The 21,543-nt window shown below is 43.4% G+C and overlaps 1 protein-coding gene across 1 annotated transcript in view; it reads right to left on the reverse strand.

Annotated features, from left to right (window-relative positions):
- Positions 1–19,660, reverse strand: part of LOC120999036 (kyphoscoliosis peptidase-like) — a 69,859-nt gene extending 50,199 nt beyond the window's left edge. Inside the window, exons 1-3 of the mRNA XM_040429913.1 lie at positions 19,612–19,660; positions 18,757–18,839; positions 15,850–15,958 (exon numbers count right to left, since the gene is read on the reverse strand). Coding sequence (XP_040285847.1) covers positions 15,850–15,958; positions 18,757–18,839; positions 19,612–19,660 — 241 coding nt within the window. The remainder of the gene's footprint in view (positions 1–15,849; positions 15,959–18,756; positions 18,840–19,611) is intronic.
- Between the last annotated feature and the right edge of the window lie 1,883 nt (positions 19,661–21,543).

Here is a 21,543-nt window from a genome sequence, read left to right on the forward strand (position 1 = left end):
TTTTCTTTCTGACAGATCAGAATAAGTGTCAAATAAATGATGAGGATGATGTCAGCCATGTTGAAAGCAAAAATAGTGGCCCAGTCATGAAGTGGGGAGGCTGGGAACAGCACAAGAAGTTCACGGAGTGGACCTATGACATAGTGGTGAGGTGGAAGCAGCATGAAGAGACCACAGAGTGGCCCAATGACCAAGTCTGGAGGTGGCAGCAGCATGAGGAAGCCACAGAATGGCACAATGACAGAGTCTGGAGGTGGCAGCAGTAGTATCAGGAGGAAGCCACAGAGTGGCACAAAGACCGAGTCTGGAGGTGGAAGCAGCATTAGTAGGCCACAGAATGGCACAGTGACAGAGTCTAGAGGTGGGAGCAGCAGCAGCATTATTAGGAAGCCACAAAGTGGCACAATGACAGAGTCTGGAGATAGCAGCAGCATGAGGAAACGACAGGGTGGCACAATTACAGAGTCTGAAGGTAGCAGCAGCATGAGGAAGCCACAGAATGGTACAATGACCGAGTCTGGAGGTGGCAGCAGCATCAGTAGGAAGCCACAGAGTGACACAATGACAGAGTCTGGAGGTGGCAGCAGCGTCAGGAGGAAGCCACAGAATGACAGAGTCTGAAGGTAGCAGCAGCATGAGAAAGCCACAGAATGGTACAATGACTGAGTCTGGAGGTGGCAGCAGCATCAGTAGGAAACCACAGAGTGGCACAATGACAGAGTCTGGAGGTGGCAGCAGCATCAGGAGGAAGCCACAGAGTGGCACAATGACCGAGTCTGGAGGTGGCAGCAGCAGCATCAGTAGGAAGCCACAGAGGGGCACAATGACAGAGTCTGGAGGTGGAAGTGTAACACCCCAGAGTTGTGTTACTACACACCTCTACCCCGCTACTATCTTCTAAGAGCCTTTACACTGTCATCAGATGTCATTTATATTATGTCTTCACAAATGTACATATAAAACCATGTTAAATTCCACTGTTCCTGTAATTTTCCAGGTTAACCAGCAGGTGGCAGCAATGCATTGGTAAGGTACAAGTCTAGTTTAGTATATCTAAGCTGGAATGTATTATTCCAGCTTAGCTCCCCCTCTGTGGAGGTATGGACTGTTCCCACATCCTGCATCATGGGTGGAGAAGGAAGTTAGAGTCAGTGTAGCCCACCCCCTGTTTGGGGTAGGGTGTGTGTGGAGGAGATCCCCTGCATAGGGAAGACAGCAAGGATCTTGTCTCGGCTGAGACATTGGTCACACTCCCAGACTGAGCACCTGCAGCCTCAGCTGGATGCAGAAAGCAGAAAATAAACTACAATTTCAAGAGTTCCAGGAAGAAAGCATCCCCTGAGAAACTATCTGTGAGTTAAGTCCAGAGGTCTAGGAAAAGTCATTCCTCCTCAGCTAGTTTGTCCCCACAAAGCAGAAGGTACAGAAAAGTGCAGAAGATTAATTCCTGCCACAGTTACAGAGATAGCAAGCAGACGTCTTATCCTGCAAGCTCACATATCAAGCAGAAGTATTTATTCCTGCCAATGATTGCCAAAACCTGCTGGGACCAGAAACCAAAGCTGTATACTGCTTGCATACAAGTTATCTTCAGTAATGAAACGTTTGAACTTAACCTAAAGGTCTGGACATCATTTCTGATGCAAAATTCCTCTATTACTCCTACTATCACTACACTCAAAAGTATTGCAAGTGAGCCAGGAGTCCAGCCATACCCAGGTAGGAGAACCGTTGACACAATTATCACTACCCTATTGTCACGGCCATGGCTATGACCGTGACTCCTCAACCGCATGCGGTTGTCAGCGGTTTAGTTTGATTGTCAATCACAGGTGAGGGCTGTGGTATTTGCCTCACCTGTGGTTGCCGCTGGCAACGGTATGTATGTGGCTGCATAGCACTCTGAGCTGTATTTGGCAGCTTACTATGTTGTGCATGCGGTTGCACCTAGCAATCCTTCTGTTAGCTGTGTGTGTGTATGTATGTCTGTGTACACTCTGTGTTATGTGTGGTGTGCACGTACATCTTCCCCTCACTGTGGTTGCCCGTGGCAACGTTTGGTCGTTGTTGTACATGTGGTGGCAGTGTCCCGGCCTTCAGGCTGACTCCCTGGACATGAGTGCCACCCATGTCGTTGCCTGCGGCAACAGCCACAGTGTATGTGTTGTTTGGACACTTTTCCTTTTTAGTGTGTTTCCCTTCTTTGGTGCTGGAAGGGTTAACTCCCTTCCCAGTGTGTGTGTGTCTCACTGGGTGTGTCCGACTGTGGGGTGTGGCTTCTTGGCCTATATAGCCTCACTGCTTTTCCAGGTCTGCAGGTTGCTTCAGCCATGCTTAGCTGAAAGCAGCCTCCAGTCTTTACTACCTGCCAGTGAGAGCCACCCCTTGTGGTCATAACCATAATGTCACATTAAGTTTATTTCTAGTTATGTGTGATGTCTGTTTGATGTTTCCATGTGATTTTGTGCAGCTATGGATCTGGGTCCCTGTGTGGGGATGCGTTTGTGATCTGCACCCTGCTTACACAGGGATCCAGTCAGCAAGGCTGTGGCAGGTAGGTGGAACTCTTTGTTCACCTGCCATATCCATAGAGCTGTTTATGTTTCCCCTTTTCCAGCAGCTTGGCCATTGAGACTCCTGCTCCTCCGTGCCTAGGAGGAGTGGGTTGTCTTACTCAGCTCCTAGTTTAGGGCCATCTTGAGGGCTAGCAGGGACTTCAAGGTTCCGGAGCATGAGCCCTCCTACCATCAAGGTCGGCTCATGTAGCTAGGAGTCAGGGTCAGGTTAGGGATGCGTTTAGCAGGTGACCTGCTCCCTAATCCTGTATTCCTGGCCAAGCAGCCATAACATCATCTGGCTTCACACGGCTGAGGATTTCCCCCATCCTCAGCCGTGACACCTATATAGACATTATAGGCCATTACACCACTCTGGCATTCCTAATCTGGGACGTGAGTTATAACACCTTGGAAAGGCCCTGTGATAGTACCCTGCGCAAACTGCAATTGGTGTCACGAACAAAATACAGACTATTATCCACCCATATCCTGGCCCACTGCATAAGTGGTATCAGCGTACCCCGTTCCTGGCTGCTGCATTTTTGGCGTCAGTGAACAGGATTTACCTTTGTGCCTATAATACAGGCTATAGTAATCACCAAACCCCCAGAAAAAAGAGACTTTTATTGCATGTACTTACTGCTGAAGAGTGTAGGTTTGCACCAGTTGCAGGACAGTGGCAGAGCAGGGGTTAATTGGTCATCTTAGATATCTCCACCCAGCAGAGGGGAGTGAACCAAACAGCCTGCCTCCACAGAGAAAGCATTCCTACAGCAGCAGGAACTAAAGTGCCGAATACAAGTTCCCAGGAGGACAGAAATCGCTGCCCATACAGGAAGTGAAGCAGCGGCCATCTTGAAAAAGGGGAAATACAGTATTTTCTGCATTGGATGTTGGAGAAGCACCAGCCCTTGGATCTGAGTGAGTACTACTGTGCAAATAACCTAAGACTGTTAAGAGTTATAATCTGTCTGCCAGAGTACCATACTCCCCGAAATTGAGCAGTTGCAGCAACTCTTAAAGGAGCCACACACCAATTCTGCTGCAGTCGCCCATAGCAACCTGCATTTAAATTGCATTATAGCCAATACTGATCCCTCTAATCTGGTACTGGGTATCAAGGGCCATGTCTGACAACAAAGATAGCACCCACTTGGATCACAGCGATCCACCAGCAGCCACTTGCATCATGCCTCTTACTGTGCCATTCTATTTTGGGGCACCCTGGCTCTCAAGTTGCTCAGGAATACCCCATTCACTCAGGGAATTCTGTGATAAAATGCTAGCCACATTTAAGCTATATCCAGTATCAAAGGATCAGAAAGTAAAAATCCTGATTGGCCAGTTACAGGGAGCTGCGCTCCGGGAGGTCAAGTCCTGGCCTCGGCCAGAGCGGAAAACTGCTGAACAGATCCTAGACCGACTCAGTACCCCCTTTGAGACTAGGACCGCCTCTGAACTTAAAATGCGCTTCTTTGGAAAGCAGCAGCAGTCAAAGGAGACCTTAAGAGTCTTTGCCCTGTCTCTGCAGGAAGCCCTACGGGCTGTTATCCACTTTGATCCCCGTAAGGCTACTTTCACACTACCGTTCAGAGCGGGTCCGTCTGATGTCTTCACAGACGGATCCGCTCGTATAATGCAGACGTTTGGATCCGTTCAGAACGGATCCGTCTGCATTATAGTTTAAAAAAAATTCTAAGTGTGAAAGTAGCCTAAACGGATCCGTCCAGACTTTACAACTGTGCGAAATCTGCCATGTCCGCATCAAGGATGCTCAACCTATCAAACTCCAGGGTAGAGCAGAGACTCTGATATGGTGCAAGGCTTGCATCGGTATCCAAGCTGAACCCCCTCAAGTCAAGATTATCAGGCCCTTGTGGAACCAATACATCTTCAGGATCACCCCCTTGTCCTAGCCACTAGGAGCGTGGTCACGGTGTCCCAAGGAAAGGTACCCATACGCTTAGTCAATCTGGGTGATGAAGCTGTGAAGTTAAAAAAGCACTACCCAGTGGCCTGCCTATATCACATCCGTCAGCAGGATATCCTGGATTACCCTACTGCTGCGGCCCAACAATCACTCCAAACAGTGGAGGAAGCCAAAGACTCGCCGGAACAGCCCTGGTGGGCCGAACTACATATTGGGGACACCACAACCTCTGCCGAACAGATCAACGGTGTGCTGGACTTAGTGAAACAACAACATCAAGTCTTCAGCAAACATTCTCTGGACTATGGTCAAACTCGTTTAATACAGCACACCATTCTAACTGGCACTCATCCTCCAATCAAAGAGAAATACAGACCAGTCCCTCCTGCCATGTACCAGCAGGTGAAGAAGATGGTGCAGGATATAAAGACAGCTATCATCATCCAGGATAGTCACAGTCCCTGGGCTGCTCCCTTAGTCCTGGTAAAGAAGAAGGATGGAACCATCCGTTTTTGTGTGGACTATCGTAAGATCAACAACATTACGCACAAGGATGCGTACCCCCTGCCACGAATTGAGGAGTCCTTGGCAGCTTTGGGATCCGCTGCTTACTTTTCAACCCTGGATCTAACCAGTGGCTATTGGCAAGTCCCCATGGCACCAGAAGATAAAGAAAAAACAGCTTTTGCGACCCCAATGGGTCCGTTCAAGTTCAACTACATGCCTTTTGGGTTATGCAACGCCCCTGGGATATTTCGGAGACTCATGGAGAGATGTCTTGGACACAAAAACTTTGAGACCGTGTTGCTGTACCTGGATTATGTGATCGTCTACTCTAAGACCTACGAAGAGCATTTACATCACTTGGCAGAAGTGTTCCAGACTTTGGCCCAACATGGACTGAAAGTGAAACCTTCAAAGTGTCATGTTGTGAGTGCGGAGGGTGTGAGACCGGACACCGACAAGATAGCTGCAGTACAAAGCTGGCCGGCCCCAAAGACAGTCAAAGAAATCAAGGGCTTCCTCAGATTTGCAAGTTACTATCGGAGGTTTATCCCCAACCTATCCAGGAGCTTGTGAAAGGTCACCCTAAAGGCTGTCAGAATGCCAAAATACCGGTGGAGTGGAATGAAAAGAGAGAAGCTGCTTTCCAACTGTTGAAAGAAAAACTTACAGAACCTCCAATCCTGGGTTAGCCTGACTACAGCCTACCATTTTGCCTCTATACTGATGCAAGTAAGAAAGGTTTGAGATCTGTACTATCCCAGACACAAGCTGGAACTGAAAGAGTCATCGCCTATGCCAGCAGATCATTACGAGAGCCAGAGCGGAATTACCATAACTACAGCTAGTTCAAACTCAAGTTTCTAGCTTTGGTCTGGGCTGTAACTGAGAAATTCAAGGACTACCTAGCTGCCACACCTTTCAAGGTCTACACCGACAATAATCCGCTAGCTCACTTGAACACTGCACGTCTGGGAGCTCTAGAATAAAGATGGGCCTCTAGACTGGCAAACTTCAACTTCACCATTAAGTACCGGACTGGGAAATCTAATGACAATGCTGACGCTTTGTCTAGGCTACCTGCCCAGAAAGAACCAATTTCTACCGATGATCAGTGGGAAGATGTGGAAATGCCAATATTCTACTCCCGATTTGCCCGGCAGGAGGCCCTACACACTAGGCATCTGACCTATAAAGTCACTTGTTTTCCGCAGACCTGTGACCCCCTCACCTTCAGTTGAGAAAGAGCTCTGGCTAAAACTACAAGCAGAGAGCATAGCCATCAGAGAACTGTTGGATTATTTTTACAGTGGACGCATACCAGAGAGAATCCGACAGCGGAGAGCTGACTCAGAGCTAGTTCCCCTCTGGCGACAACGGAAACTACTCTTCCTAAAAAGAGACCTGCTCCTCAGGAGAACGCTTGATCCAGTCACCTGTAGGCGCCTCCACCAGATAGTGGTGCCCAGAAGAGATGCCAAGATGGTGATGGACATGTACCATAACCGGTCTGGTCATTTTGGAACCCAAAAAACAGAAGCCACCATCAGACGACATTTCTACTAGATTGGTATGAGAAGTGACATTGAAATCTGGTGTCAGCCATTCCCTCATCAGAGGTCTACGAAATCCAGAGAGAGGATAAAGGTACTCAGCGAGTACATCGCAACAGGCTCAAGAAATGCCTACAGGAACCTGTTCAGGAGCAGCCAAAAGAAGAGGTGATTTGAGATGAACCTTTAGCTACAGAGACAATAGGAGCCAAGCCATGGACACATTTTTACTGGTAAGGAACATTGCCACCTGTTTATTGTTTACATTATTGGCTCCTTCATCTACCCTTTTTGTTCCTGCCAAGCCATACCTCATGTTGGATTACAAATTATTTTTGATTTTTGTGTTTTTTTTTCTACTTGTTACAAGTTATGCAACTTTACGAGCTTGCACCCAAAGAAAAGACTCAAACGTGTACCTGAGCTCTTTGTGATCTCTATTGTGATATTTATGCACTATGTTTTTGCACTCAAGTTTACAGGTTAAGCAACGTTCAAGCACATATGCACATTGTGTGTATTCTTCATTTTTGTGATATTGCACTAATCTTTGCACTTAGCCAGATCAGTAGCACCTTGCTTTTGTGTCACTTTGCTTAACAGCTCTGTTCTCTTTATACAGACTGTCTCTTTGGACGGTAAATACTAATGGCCTACTCATAGTGCACGAGTAAGACAAGTGGTAAGTCCCAGGCAGGTCCAGCAAGGGTAACCCTGCTGCTTCGGGAACGGCTAAGGGAATAATATACCCCTCCTTCCTGTTTGTTATATGTTCCAGGATTGGTAATGGGACTACTAAACCCCCATCCTGGTGTGTCATCCAGGAGTTCCATGGGATTATTATATCCTCCTCCTGTAACATTACCAGAAGCGCATGGAGACGCTGATACCTCCCCCTTCTCTGCCTTTGCCTAAGGTATGGCGCCTCAACCTTAGAGCCTTTTTGCTACCCTTAGTCACCATAGTGATTGTGCTATAAGCCTTATATTTTGACTTTAGTGCAGGGAAGGGAATACAGGATAAAGTCACCCTACTATTTGTGGGCATTTCATTACACAATGGTGGGATTACAGAGTAAAGACACCCCCATGCTTCCTTTGGTGTTTACAGAGCTCAGAACACTTCAAAGTTAGTCAGTAGTGATTGCTTAGTGCAGACCTTTGGTTCACTGATTATACCGAGAGGGAAACTGTTAGTTAGGACACCCTACTCATGCGGGCAGGAACCTTAGTATGGCCGTTTTATGTTTGTCTTTGTATGTCTTTATATGTACCTCATGCAGCACTTTGTATTAATTTGGGTTCTCCAGAGCTTATTTCTCTCCTCCTAAGCATAAACCAAGGGCGGCTTAACTCAAAGTAAAGGGGAATGTAACACCCCAGATTTGTGTTACTACACGCCTCTACCACGCTACTATCTTCTAAGAGCCTTTACACTGTCTTCGGATGTAATTTATATTATGTCTTCACAAATGTGCATATATAACCATGTTAAGTGTAGTCCACCCCCTGCTTGGGGTAAGGTGTGTGGAGGAGATCCCCTGCATAGGGAAGACAGCAAGGAACTTGTCTCGGCTGAGACATTGATCACACTCCCAGACTGAGCACATGCAGCCTCAGCTGGATGCAGAAAGCAGAAAAGAAACTACAATCTCCAGAGTTCCAGGAAGAAAGCATCCCCTGAGAAACCATCTGTGAGTTAAGTCCAGAGACTTGGGAGAAGTCATTCCTCCTCAGCTAGTCTGTCCCCACAAAGCAGAAGGTACAGAAAAGTGCAGAAGATTAATTCCTGCCACAGTTACAGAGCTACCAAGCAGACGTCCTATTCTGCAAGCTCACATATCAAGCAGAAGCATTTATTCCTGCTAATGATTGCCAAAACCTGCCGGGACCAGAAACCAAAGCTGTATACTGCTTTGATACAAGTTATCTTCAGTAAAGAAACGTTTGAACTTCACGTAAAGGTCTGGACATCATTTCTGCTGCAAAATTCCTCTATTACTCCTACTATCACTACACTCAAATTTATTGCAAGGGAGCCAGGAGTCTAGCCGTACCCAGGTAAGAGACACCATTGACACAATTATCACTACCCTATAGAGACATTATAGGCCATTACACCACTCTGGCATTCCTAATCTGGGACGTGCGTTATAACACCTTGGAAGGGCCCTGTGATAGTACCCTGCGCACACTGCAATTGGCGTCACGAACTAAATACAGACTATTATCCACACGTATCCTGGCCACTGAATAAGTGACGTCAGCATACCCTGTTCCTGGCTGCTGCAGAAGCAGCAACAGCATTATTAGGAAGCCACAGAGTGGCACAATGACAGAGTCTGGAGGTAGCAGCAGTATGAGGAAGCCACAGAGTGGCACAATGAAAGATTTTGGTGGTAGCAGCAGCATGAGTAGGTCACATAGTGGCACAATGACAGAGTCTGGAGATGGCAGCAACATCATTAGGAAGCCACAGAGCGGCACAATGACAGAGTCTGGAGGTGGTAGCAGCATGAGGAAGCCATAGAATAGCACAATAACAGAGTGTGGAGGTGACAGCAGCATGAGTAGGCCACAGAGTAGCACAATGACAGAGTCTGGAGGTGTCGGCAGCAGCAGCATCTGGAGGAGGCCACAGAGTGGCACAATGACAGAGTCTGGAGTTGGCAGCAGCATGAGTAGGCCACAGAGTGGCACAATGACTGATGTCCTTCTTAACAGTCTCTGGGTCAGGAGCCTGACCGCTTGCAACATCACCTCCCTCGCCACTCTCCTCTTCACTACTTGCCCGCCTAGCGGAGGAAGCGGCGGATGTCTCCTCCAGATCTTGGCTGGGCAGTAGCTGCTGACTGTCCTCTAGTAGCTCGTCCTCGCTGTATAGTGGAGCTGAGCTCACAGCATACAATACTTCTGTGGTTGATGGAACAGCAAAGGACAGAGGCATGTTGAGGACAGGTGAGGGCACAGGGCCTGCTCCCGGGCCATGCAAACTAAGGGTTGTGTCTGACGAACCCACCGACTGTTGGCTGGGGGTGTCTGAGTTCACTTGGGATGACGTGGATGACCGAGTTAACCAATCAAGATCCGCTGTATTGCTGGTCAAGACACGACCGCTAGATGACACTGGGAGCTCAGGCCTCTTGCTGCGACTCCTGCTACCATGACCCCTTAGTCTGCTGCGACCTCTGCCTGCTCCAGAAACATTTAGGCCTCTACCAGTCCTCTGTGCATGGCCTGGCACTTCTCTGCCTGACATACTTTTAGCAGAACTAAATAGATTAAATGCAAATTAAAACACCCCTAAAAGCGACAAATATATTTTTCTTGTTGTACTTAAATACGCCCCTATACACTTTCACCAAAAAATAATTGCAGAAGTGAACTGAGAATATATTTTTCCTGTAGTACTGAAATACGCCCCTATAAGCTTTCACCAGGAAAAAATTAAGCAGTGAAGTGCGTATAGATTTTTCTTTTTGCTACAGTAGAATGCCCCTATACGCTTTCACCAGGAAAAAATTCAGCAGTGAAGTGTGTATCGATTTTTCTTTTTGTTACTGAAATACGCCCCTATATTGCCTTCACCAGGAAAAAATGAAGCAGTGAAGTTTGTATTGATTTTTCTTTTTGGTACTGAAATAGGCCAACAAACGTTTTCACCAGGAAAAAATTAAGCAGTGAAGTCTGTATAGATTTTTCTTTTTGTTACTGAAATAGCCCAACTAACGCTTTCACAGGAAAAAATGAAGCAGTGAAGTGTGTATCGATTCTTCTTTTTGTTACTGAAATAGGCCAACAAACGCATTTACCAGGTAAAAATGAAGCAGTGAAGTGTGTATCGATTTTTGTTTTTGTTACAGAAATACGCCCCTAAACTCTCTCACGGGAAAAAATGAAGCAGTGAAGTGCGTATAGATTTTTCTTTTTGTTACAGAAATACGCCCCTATACGCTTTCACCATGAAAAAATTAAGCAGTGAAGTGTGTATCGATTTCTCTTTTTGTTACAGAAATAGGCCAACAAACGCTTTTACCATAAAAAATTAAGCAGTGAAGTGCATATATATTTTTCTTTTTGTTACTAAAATAGGCCCCTATACGCTTTCACCGAGAAAAAATTAAACAGTGATGTGTGTATAGATTTTTCTTTTTGCTACAGAAATACGCCCCTATACGCTCTCACTGGGAAAAAATGAAGCAGTGCATATAGATTTTTCTTTTTGTTACAGAAATAGGCCAACAAACGCTTTCACCAGGAAAAAAATTACGCAGTGAAGTGTGTATAGATTTTTCTTTTTGTTACAGAAAAATGCCCCTATATGCTTTCAGCAGGTAAAAATTAAGCAGTGAAGTGCGTACAACTTTTTCTTTTTGGTTCAGAAAAATGCCCCTATACACTTTCACCAAAAAATAATTGCAGAAGTGAACTGAGAATATATTTTTCCTGTAGTACTGAAATACGCCCCTATAAGCTTTCACCAGGAAAAAATTAAGCAGTGAAGTGCGTATAGATTTTTCTTTTTGCTACAGTAGAATGCCCCTATACGCTTTCACCAGGAAAAAATTCAGCAGTGAAGTGTGTATCGATTTTTCTTTTTGTTACTGAAATACGCCCCTATATTGCCTTCACCAGGAAAAAATGAAGCAGTGAAGTTTGTATTGATTTTTCTTTTTGGTACTGAAATAGGCCAACAAACGTTTTCACCAGGAAAAAATTAAGCAGTGAAGTCTGTATAGATTTTTCTTTTTGTTACTGAAATAGCCCAACTAACGCTTTCACAGGAAAAAAGGAAGCAGTGAAGTGTGTATCGATTCTTCTTTTTGTTACTGAAATAGGCCAACAAACGGATTTACCAGGTAAAAATGAAGCAGTGAAGTGTGTATCGATTTTTGTTTTTGTTACAGAAATACGCCCCTAAACTCTCTCACGGGAAAAAATGAAGCAGTGAAGTGCGTATAGATTTTTCTTTTTGTTACAGAAATACGCCCCTATACGCTTTCACCATGAAAAAATTAAGCAGTGAAGTGTGTATCGATTTCTCTTTTTGTTACAGAAATAGGCCAACAAACGCTTTTACCATAAAAAATTAAGCAGTGAAGTGCATATATATTTTTCTTTTTGTTACTAAAATAGGCCCCTATACGCTTTCACCGAGAAAAAATTAAACAGTGATGTGTGTATAGATTTTTCTTTTTGCTACAGAAATACGCCCCTATACGCTCTCACTGGGAAAAAATGAAGCAGTGCATATAGATTTTTCTTTTTGTTACAGAAATAGGCCAACAAACGCTTTCACCAGGAAAAAAATTACGCAGTGAAGTGTGTATAGATTTTTCTTTTTGTTACAGAAAAATGCCCCTATATGCTTTCAGCAGGTAAAAATTAAGCAGTGAAGTGCGTACAACTTTTTCTTTTTGGTTCAGAAAAATGCCCCTATACACTTTCACCAAAAAATAATTGCAGAAGTGAACTGAGAATATATTTTTCCTGTAGTACTGAAATACGCCCCTATAAGCTTTCACCAGGAAAAAATTAAGCAGTGAAGTGCGTATAGATTTTTCTTTTTGCTACAGTAGAATGCCCCTATACGCTTTCACCAGGAAAAAATTTAGCAGTGAAGTGTGTATCGATTTTTCTTTTTGTTACTGAAATACGCCCCTATATTGCCTTCACCAGGAAAAAATGAAGCAGTGAAGTTTGTATTGATTTTTCTTTTTGGTACTGAAATAGGCCAACAAACGTTTTCACCAGGAAAAAATTAAGCAGTGAAGTCTGTATAGATTTTTCTTTTTGTTACTGAAATAGCCCAACTAACGCTTTCACAGGAAAAAAGGAAGCAGTGAAGTGTGTATCGATTCTTCTTTTTGTTACTGAAATAGGCCAACAAACGCATTTACCAGGTAAAAATGAAGCAGTGAAGTGTGTATCGATTTTTGTTTTTGTTACAGAAATACGCCCCTAAACTCTCTCACGGGAAAAAATGAAGCAGTGAAGTGCGTATAGATTTTTCTTTTTGTTACAGAAATACGCCCCTATACGCTTTCACCATGAAAAAATTAAGCAGTGAAGTGTGTATCGATTTCTCTTTTTGTTACAGAAATAGGCCAACAAACGCTTTTACCATAAAAAATTAAGCAGTGAAGTGCATATATATTTTTCTTTTTGTTACTAAAATAGGCCCCTATACGCTTTCACCGAGAAAAAATTAAACAGTGATGTGTGTATAGATTTTTCTTTTTGCTACAGAAATACGCCCCTATACGCTCTCACTGGGAAAAAATGAAGCAGTGCATATAGATTTTTCTTTTTGTTACAGAAATAGGCCAACAAACGCTTTCACCAGGAAAAAAATTACGCAGTGAAGTGTGTATAGATTTTTCTTTTTGTTACAGAAAAATGCCCCTATATGCTTTCAGCAGGTAAAAATTAAGCAGTGAAGTGCGTACAACTTTTTCTTTTTGGTTCAGAAAAATGCCCCTATACGCTTTCACCAGGAAAAAATTAAGCAGTGAAGTACGTATAGATTTTTATTTTTGTTACTGAAATAGGCCAACAAATGCTTTCACCAGGAAAAAATTAAGCAGTGAAGTGCGTATAGATTTTTCTTTTTGTTACAGAAAAATGCCCCTATACGCTTTCACCAGGAAAAAATTAAGCAGTGAAGTACGTATAGATTTTTATTTTTGTTAATGAAATACGCCCATATACGCTTTCACCAGGAAAATATTAAGCAGTGAAGTGTGTGTAGATTTTTCTTTCTGTTACTGAAATAGGCCAGCAAACGCTTTCAACAGGTAAAAATTAAGCAGTGAGGTGCATATACATTTTTCTTTCGGTAAGGCTAGTTTTACACTAGCAGCAGGGGAGTCCAGCAGGCTGTTCTGGCGGGTGAACAGCCTCTCGGATCCGTTCTGTCGCTAGCTTACATGTGCCCCCGGACTGCCGCTCAGTCACCATTGACTATAATGGGGCGTGGGCGGAGTTCCGGCAGTAGCACAGCAGCGCATGTCGAGAGGCGGCCAGACTAAAAGTACTGCATGCAGTACTTTTAGTCCAGCTGCCTCTCGGCGTGCGCTGCCGTGCTGCCCCCGGAACTTCGCCCCACCACCATTATAGACAATGGGGATGGAGCGGCAGTCCGGGGGCACACGTGAACTAGCGGCAGAACGGCCTGCCGGAGTCTCCTGCCGCAAGTGTGAAAGTACCCTTAAAGAAAAATTCCCCTATAAGATTTTACCAGGAAAAATTGAGCATTGAAGTGTGTATAGATTTTTCTTTTTGTTACAGAAAAATGCCCCTATATGCTTTCCGCAGGTAAAAATTAAGCAGTGAAGTGTGTAAAGATTTTTTTTTCTGTTACTGAAATAGGCCAGCAAACGCTTTCAACCGGTAAAAATGAAGCAGTGAGGTGCAAATCTTATTGCGCTTCATGGTAACGAATCGCATTTTTCCAAAAATGGCAGCTTTCTTTTGGTTAAAGAAAAATGCCCCTATACCATTTCACCAGGAAAAATTAAGTAGTGAAATGGGTATGGATTTTTCTTTCTGTTACTGATATAGGCCAGCAAACGCTTTCAACAGGTAAAAATTAAGCAGTGAGGTGCGTATATATTTTTCTTTTGGTTAAAGAAAAATGCCCCAATACGATTTCACCAGGAAAAATTAAGCAGTGAAGTGTGTATAAATTTTTCTTTTTGTTACAGAAAAATGCCCCTATACACTTTCACCAGATAAAAATTAAGCTGTGAAGTGCGTATAGATTTTTCTTGTTACAGAAATACGCCCCTTTTTTTACGATTTTACCAGAAATCCCTGCAACAGTGCAGTGCGTATATATTATATTTTTAATAAAATACGCCCCTATGCGCTTTCACCAGAAAAAACTTAAACAGTGAATTGCATGTCAAATTTTTTTGTAGGACTGAAATACGCCCCTATACGCTTTTAACACAAATCACTGCAACAGTGCAGTGCGTATATATTTTTTTTCTTTTTTGAATTAAATACCCCCTATACACTTTAACTGGAAAAAACTTATAAAGAAAGAAAGAAAGACCTGCAACAGTGAAGTGCATATATATTTTTCTTTTTTTCCTGAAATACGCCCCTATACGCTTTCAACAGAAATTACTGCAACAGTGCAGTGCGTATATATTTTTCTTTTTTTCCGTAAACACGCCCCTATACGCTTTCACCAGAAATAACGCAAACAGTGAAGTGCGTATATATTTTTCTTGTAGGACTGAAGCACGCCCCTATGCGCTTTCGGTATTTATAGGGCTGTGACATCACAGTGCTGGCTGGCTGCTGATTGGCTGTATGCATGCATGTCAATTTGGGTGATCCCGCCTTCCCAGAGTTCCTTAGCCCATGTCCTCAGTCCTCACACATGTAGCCACCATTTTAGGAAAAATGTGATTCGCTACCACGAAGCGCGATGAAATTCGCATTCGTTGCAAATCAAATTTTTCCTGAAATTCGGAACGAATTCCACTTCGTCAGCTTCGATTCGCTCATCTCTACCGGTATGCATAGGACATCAGCACCAAAGGACCAGAGAATGACACTGGAAGAGGCAATGGGGGAAAAAACTGTGATTATGACTTATTTTGCAATTTTATCAATCTGTTGCCGTGTTCTTTATTTAGCTTTAACAACCCCTTTAAATCTCCAAGATTTATAGAGCCAGTGTCAAGCTGAGCTACTTTGATAAATTTGTTGCATCTTTAGACTCTCTAGTCTAAGCTTACATTTTCCAATTATTAGGCAGGATTAGTAAAACTTAATTTTGTTTTGACATAATCTAACACCCAACTGTACTATACATGCCAACTGTCCCAAAAATATCTAGAAGATTCCCGGATAAAGTGGAGACCTCCCCTACTCTTGGGAAAGTTGACAAACATCCTGAATGCCAGGGAAGCTTCTTGGCAAGTTCCGGAATTAAGCTCTGCGTATGGCGCTAAGATGCTGCGTCATCAAACAGCCATGAAAAACGCATTGAAGGGGTGGACCGCATTCTGTAAAGGTGCTTTGGTCAAGCATTTTTTTTAAAGGTGTGTTTATTGTAGTAGAGGCATGTATTACTGGGAAACATTGTTCCCTTGCAAGGCTGTGCCAAAAAGTTGTCAAATACACATATGGCAGAGGTAACCTCCTGTAGAAACATTGCCCTCAGGTGACATTATGGTGTCTCACTGATGAAGTACATGGAAATTGGACTATACTAGAAGGACAAAACAACTACTACATTACAGTTTGAAAGGGTCCTTGTTAGAATTTATCATTACATTTGGAATTACCTATGTGATAGCAGATCCATATCCAGATAGCTCTGGTTTTCTCCAGCTCAGTTTTGGCATCATATATAAGTGCTTGCACTAACTCCTCCACCGTCCCCTTGGTGTCCAGCTGATATAGAGATAAAAAAAATTGTGTGCGACATTTAATTGTATTCCATATGAGGTTGATATGACATTAAAAAAAACAACTGTTACTCGGGTATGATACAAGGGCACCTGCCAAAGCGCTCTAATTGCGCTCTAATTCTAGACACATGATTTCCTGATAGGGGTCCAACCCACACTCTCCTGAGACTGACAGTAGGCTTAAAACTATGATTTCTCTAAAAAGCAAGGTCTTAGAGTGCAGTATACCCTAACAGAATAGGGCACCTATCACTAAATCATCTACCTGTCATTAGCACAGTGTAAACATGCAGAGTTTCCTTTTTGTTGTACATTAGCTACAAAATACTGTACAGTTAAAGAATAGTATCCCATATGATGAATCTACACTACATCAGTTTGTTCCATAAATCTCAGGGAACAGACATAATATTGGGCAATCCCATTTTGTTACAAGGGTCCTCCAACAATATGTCAAAGGGGTTGTCCGAGTTATGGAAAAAATATATATAGCACTGTAAATCTGATGGTCAGCGATATATAACTAAGCTAAGCAAGTTTTAGGTAAAAAAAAATATCTATTTCCTCATTTCCCTGGTTCTCTTCTGGCCCTTTGTTTATTTGCAAAAACAACAATCTCTGCCCCTCCCCCTGCTCTGCTTAGGGAGTGACATGTCTGCCTGCTGGGAGACTCTGCAGCTTGTTGTATGTGTAGGACTACAAGTCCCAGCTGTATAATGACACTGTTAGGCCCCTTTCACACGAGCGAGTATTCCGCGCGGATGCGATGCGGGAGGTGAACGCATTGCACCCGCACTGAATACCGACCCATTCATTTCTATGGGGCTGTGCACACGAGCGGTGATTTTCACGCATCACTTTTGCGTTGCGTGAAAATCGCAGCATGCTCCTCTTTGTGCGTTTTTCACGTAACGCAGGCCCCATAGAAATGAATGGGGTTGCGTGAAAATCGCAAGCAAGTGTGGATGCGGTGCGATTTTCACGCACGGTTGCTAGGAGACGATCGGGATGGGGACCCGATCATTATTATTTTCCCTTATAACATGGTTATAAGGGAAAATAATAGCATTCTGAATACAGAATGCATAGTAAAACATCGCTGGAGGGGTTAAAAAAATAAAAAAATAAAATTAACTCACCTTAATCCACTTGTTCGCGTAGCCCGGCATCTCCTTCTGGCTTCATCTGATCTCTGTGCAACAACAGGACCTTTCGTGACGTCATTCTGGTCATCACATGATCCATCACCATGGTAAAAGATCATGTGACGTACCATGTGATGACCGGAGTGACATCATCAAAGGTCCTGTTGCTGCACAGAGATCAGATGAAGACAGAAGGAGATGCCGGGCATCACAAACAAGTGGATTAAAGTGAGTTAAATTTTTTTTAAATTTTTTTTTAACCCCTCCAGTGATGTTTTACTATGCATTCTGTATTCAGAATGCTATTATTTTCCCTTATAACCATGTTATAAGGGAAAATAATACAATCTACAGAACATTGATCCCAAGCCCGAACTTCTGTGAAGAAGTTCGGGTTTGGGTACCAAACACGCGCAATTTTTCTCACGCGAGTGCAAAACGCATTACAATGTTCCCGCAACGCACCCGCACATTTTCCCGCAACGCCCGTGTGAAAAAATACAAGTGCTGCCCTGAGTGACATGTCTGCCTGCTGGGAGACTCAGCAGCATGTTGTATGTGTAGGACTACAAGTATAATATAAAACATGGTGAAAAAAAGGTTTTTCTACTCAATTATTGTAATGCCCTTCCTCCTAAAGAAAATACATTAAACATTTCTAAAAGCAGATAGTCTGCTAGACTTTCCTTCAACCAAGGAAGACACACCATTCTAGTCCTATATATAAATATCCCGAACAAGACAAAGTGGCTTATAAGCACCCCTCAAAACTCAGTATCAGGAGCACATGCCTAGTTTCTTAGGTACATCACTATGGTTAGGTACAGTCAGGTCCATAAATATTGGGACATCGACACAATTCTAACATTTTTGGCTCTACGCACCACCACAATGGATTTGAAATGAAACGAACAAGATGTGCTTTAACTGCAGACTGTCAGCTTTAATTTGAGGGTATTTACATCCAAATCAGGTGAACGGTGTAGGAATTACAACAGTTTGCATCTGTGCCTCCCACTTGTTAAGGTACCAAAAGTAATGGGACATAATAATCATAAATCAAACTTTCACTTTTTAATACTTGGTTGCAAATCCTTTGCAGTCAATTACAGCCTGAAGTCTGGAACGCATAGACATCACCAGACGCTGGGTTTCATCCTTGGTGATGCTCTGCCAGGCCTCTACTGCAACTGTCTTCAGTTCCTGCTTGTTCTTGGGGCATTTTCCCTTCAGTTTTGTCTTCAGCAAGTGAAATGCATGCTCAATCGGATTCAGGTGATTGACTTGGCCATTGCATAACATTCTTCTTTCCCTTAAAAAACTCTTTGGTTGCTTTTTCAGTATGCTTTGGGTCATTGTCCATCTGCAGTGTGAAGCGCCGTCCCATTACTTTTGGTCCCCTAACAAGTGGGAGGCACATATGCAAACTGTTGTAATTCCTACACCGTTCACCTAATTTGGATGTAAATACCCTCAAATTAAAGCTGACAGTCTGCAGTTAAAGCACATCTTGTTTGTTTCATTTCAAATCCATTGTGGTGGTGTATAGAGCCAAAAATGTTAGAATTGTGTCGATGTCCAAATATTTATGGACCTGACTGTATATCCCTGGTCAGGACAAGTACTTTGTACGTACCTTTGAAGCAAAATGATCCAGATTCCCCAAAGCCTTCAGATCTATCTCCAAAGACTTTAAGCTTGATCCATCCCAGGGATAATCTGTGACATAAGATACCATAAATGTATATGTACCACACATAGCACGATCAGTTTTACAAAACCTAATCACATTATCTCCACACTGGCTTTTCTTCTTTCCATAGTGCATCCTGGTAGCGTCTCTTATTCAGGTAAATGACACACACATCCAGTCATCATGATGTAAAAGAAAACACGATTGTCTTGACTAAGGCCTCATGCACACGACCGTGCCGTTTTCTGCGGTCCGCAAACCACGGATCTGCAAAAAACGGAAGCCGCCCGTGTGCCTTCCGCAATTTGCAGAACGGAACGGGCGGCCCATTGTAGACATGCCTATTCTTGTCCACAAAACGGACAAAAATAGGACATGCTATATTTTTTTTTGCGAGGCCTCGGAATGGAGCAACGGATGCGGACAGCACACAGAGTGCTGTCCGCATCTTTTGTGGCCCCATTGAAGTAAATGGGTCCGCACCCGAGCCACAAAAACTGCGGCTCGGATGCGGACCCGAAAAATGCTTGTGTGCATGAGGCCTAAGCCACATTCTTCAATCGCTCTACGGTCCTGTTCTGATGTTCAGGTGCCCATTATGGCATTTTTAGTAGTGAACACTCCTCTGCAGCTATGTAGACCCATACGTGGTGATGCATTTCCTATAATCGCCTTTGCATTGACTTATTCAGAAGTTTGTGCTACCGTAGCTCTAGGTATGGACTAGATGGCTTAGATATCACTCTTCATGAGCATCAATCAGTCTTGGACAAACAGGTCCCTGTGGCTGGTGCATACCAGAAACACTCCACAAGAACTGCTGTTTTTGAGACTCTGACCCAGACATCTAGCCATCAAAATTTGGCACTCGTCACTCAGATCCTGATGCTTGCCCATTTTCCCTGCTTCAAATACGTATACTTCAGTTGACTGCTCACTATTCTTCCTTATACTGTAATAATGTGCCTCTGACAAAAGTGTAGCCACTAAGCATAGTGCTTCTGCCAAGAATAGTAACTACTAAGCACAGAGGCTCTGCCAGGAAGAATAACTGTCAAGTGCAACGGCTATCTGCGACTTTGTCCCCCTCATGCCAGGTCTAAAATTGTGGGCGTGGCGTGGGCGGGGAAGAGGACAGTCCGGCAGGCCCGTCTCATTTACCATTTCCTACACCTATTTCAGGTGTAGAAAAAGATCTAAATATAAGACAGCTAGGAAGCAGTCTTACATTTAGAACTAGCGCTGGATGCGCTGAAGTTATGGAGAAGCATGTGCCTCTTCATAGATTCAGTAGATCTGCTGGCAGCTTAGGGCTTTAATGTCAGTCCTAATAAATGTGCCCCTAAATGTGCTGGCAGCCAGTGCCCACCGTTGTCCCACTCCCATCTTTTACTATGGGTTTTCCCTCCAATCAACCTCAACTCTGCTGCCGATTAATCAATCTCTTTCCTTGTTGTTCTACCACCTCTCCTCTCTGCCAGCCTCTTTGCTGGCTACACAATCAAAAAAATACATTTCAGAATACTGACAACGAGATGTAATGTATTCCATAACCTACCTATCCCCTGCATGTATCTCTGCTCTAATGTCCAAATGCTTTATTATACTCAATCTCAAGTCCTTCCAAGATACTTTTCTTTTCCCTCTTCCTCCCTCTTCTGCTCTTTACATTGTCTCTAAGATTTCCCTGCTGCACATCCTGATCATATTTTTTTTTACTTTTTATAAAGTATACCACTGACTTGATTCCTCCACATTCTATATGCTCAGACAAATTCTACCACCGAGGTAACATGGACCTTTGACTTCTCATCATTACACAGTAGGCTGAGATATTTGTTCTCAAATCTATCATGTAAATCAGTGAATGTACAGAAGAAAGAACAATTATTAAACTCAATGCTAACTTACAGAATTTTCCAGCAGTTTTAGAATTTTGTTTCCTTTTTTCTTGAAGGATTCTATCTTTACTCTCTTTATGACCTAAGTGTGAGAAAAATCTGTTAAGTTCTCATATATATTGTCTCAGTTTTGTGTACTTATGGTGGGGTTGGCAATTACAGAATCTCAGACTTTGTAGGTTAAAAGTCCAAATAGTGCTTTATTTTTCATCGAGCACAGCACAATACAGAGCATCCAAAGTAACCATTAGAAAGCATAACGCAAAATGTCAAATATTCACTGCCCATCTGTACTATACTGACTGAGGCTGTGAAATGCAGATGTGAAAGTAGCCTCATTTAGGTTAGGGTCACATCTGCTGCAGAGGTTATATTAGAAATTAACCATTTGTACCAAAAGATAGAGAAATGTGTGCCATGCACATCAGTTTGTAGAAGAGGAGTAAAAAGAAGTGGCCTGCTGCTTAGTCAGGATTTACAACATTTATGAAATTCGACTGTTTAAAAAAGTCCCAAAAATTATGTATACTGGGAAAGAGTCAGTACTTCACACATGGTTGAACTGGGGTTCCTTGGGTCCAGCAGAGGAAATTATTCTTGGGACCCAACCCAAAGTTTAATAGGTTATGAATTAAAGAAATAGACCCCGATGGCAGGTGATCAGATCCAAAGGTAGACAAATGTTGTTGTTTTTTCTCCTGTATCTTTCGGGTCCATTTTTGTATCAGAGCCTGGGCCACTCTAGCGGACCACTCCAACCCTGACTCCACATAGACTATGGGGTAGAAACAGTGGCATCATTTTAGCCAGAACAAAATGTGATGTACTG

Source organism: Bufo bufo, chromosome 4 (assembly GCF_905171765.1).
Source record: "Bufo bufo chromosome 4, aBufBuf1.1, whole genome shotgun sequence".
NCBI lineage: Eukaryota > Metazoa > Chordata > Amphibia > Anura > Bufonidae > Bufo > Bufo bufo.